At 34.1% G+C, this 1,327-nt stretch overlaps 1 protein-coding gene across 1 annotated transcript in view; it reads left to right on the forward strand.

Annotated features, from left to right (window-relative positions):
* Positions 1 to 1,327, forward strand: part of LOC119592677 (golgin subfamily A member 4-like) — a 24,553-nt gene that overhangs the window by 6,227 nt on the left and 16,999 nt on the right. Inside the window, 2 exon segments of the mRNA XM_037941591.1 lie at positions 374 to 533; positions 1,088 to 1,307. Of these exon segments, the coding sequence (XP_037797519.1) occupies positions 405 to 533; positions 1,088 to 1,307 (349 nt within the window). The 5' untranslated portion in view covers positions 374 to 404.

A 1,327-nucleotide genomic window follows, 5' to 3' on the forward strand; every position in this document is an offset into this window, starting at 1 on the left:
TAGAATTTATATAATGTTATAATGAAATGGTTGTGATTGTCAGGAAGATACTGAGGGGAGAAATGTAAGTACATTTAACAAAGCAGAATTATATAACCAAGTTGATAAAGGATTATCATCTAAGTGGGTGCAGGCTATAATCTTAGACACTGAATTGGGAATTTGTATTTTCCCATGATGTTTGTTTTGATCTCACTGAAATGCAATGCTTAGTTTTCTCTGGGCTGCTTTAGTGAAAAAAAAAAGTTTTTGCAAATTTGTAGTGAAGATTACACATTAATACTTGAAAGTGTAATTGTGTGCTAATCTTTTGTAAATTAGTGTATTTTTGTGTCACAAATGTTTTTTTTTTATTATTAAATATCTTTCACAGACATGGCAAGGCTGAAATTCCCAGAATAACGATGGAAACTGGAGGCCTAAGGGCAGATAAGGATACAGAAACATGCTACTGTGATGGCCTTGGCAACCTCTCTAGCAAAACTGATTCGCAGGTCTTTGATCTTGTAATAGACCCCTTGACAGATTTTAAGGTAGGATTTTAAGACTTTATTTGCTTGTTTTTATAGGCTGACTATCCTCCTATGACAAGGATCCAAACCCATTTACCTTGTTAACACCTGGTGAGAATGGAGGTAAACCTGCTTGACCAGTACCACTGTCAATAGTGGGCAATACCAAGAATGAGTGAGTTGGATTTCTTGTTAGGGAGGATAGGTATAAATCTTTATCATTGTTTTTTTTTTATTTGTTTGTAGACAGAGAATTGTCTTGGTAATCCAGATGACCAATTGTAGGCAGTAGACAGGGAATTTTGTATTAAGGTGTGATTTGATTTGTTATGGATTATTTTTAATGGACAGATTTATTTAATATTTCTCAGAATACGATAGCTCATTTAACTAATAGAACTTTGTTTAAGTAATTAAGTTTACTGATTATTATTATAAATTAGTAATTTTTCCTTTGTAGACACATTATGTATGTCATGCTACTGAAGTGGTAGACCTTATTTCCATGTAAGTCAAATAAATTTATTATGATATTATTTTTTCTCATGTGTTTCCTTTTTATTTGTTAATTATAGGGAGAAGAAATCCTTAATTTTTCAAGTTCTCCACAAGAATCCTACAATCTGATCCTGCCTGAGAAGAGACAAGAGTCCCCAGATGCTAGCCTAAATACCCCCGACTCCGAATCGACTGAAATTAGCTTGAGCTTATCTCAAAACGAAGACAAGCAGAAAGGCCTCTTTCCTCTTTCAAGCACTCTGCCATCGAGTCAGAATCTACTTGATGGTTTGATTGGTAAGATCCTGGTGTGAAGA

The sequence above is a fragment of the Penaeus monodon genome, chromosome 30 (genome assembly GCF_015228065.2).
Source record: "Penaeus monodon isolate SGIC_2016 chromosome 30, NSTDA_Pmon_1, whole genome shotgun sequence".
NCBI classification, from domain to species: domain Eukaryota; kingdom Metazoa; phylum Arthropoda; class Malacostraca; order Decapoda; family Penaeidae; genus Penaeus; species Penaeus monodon.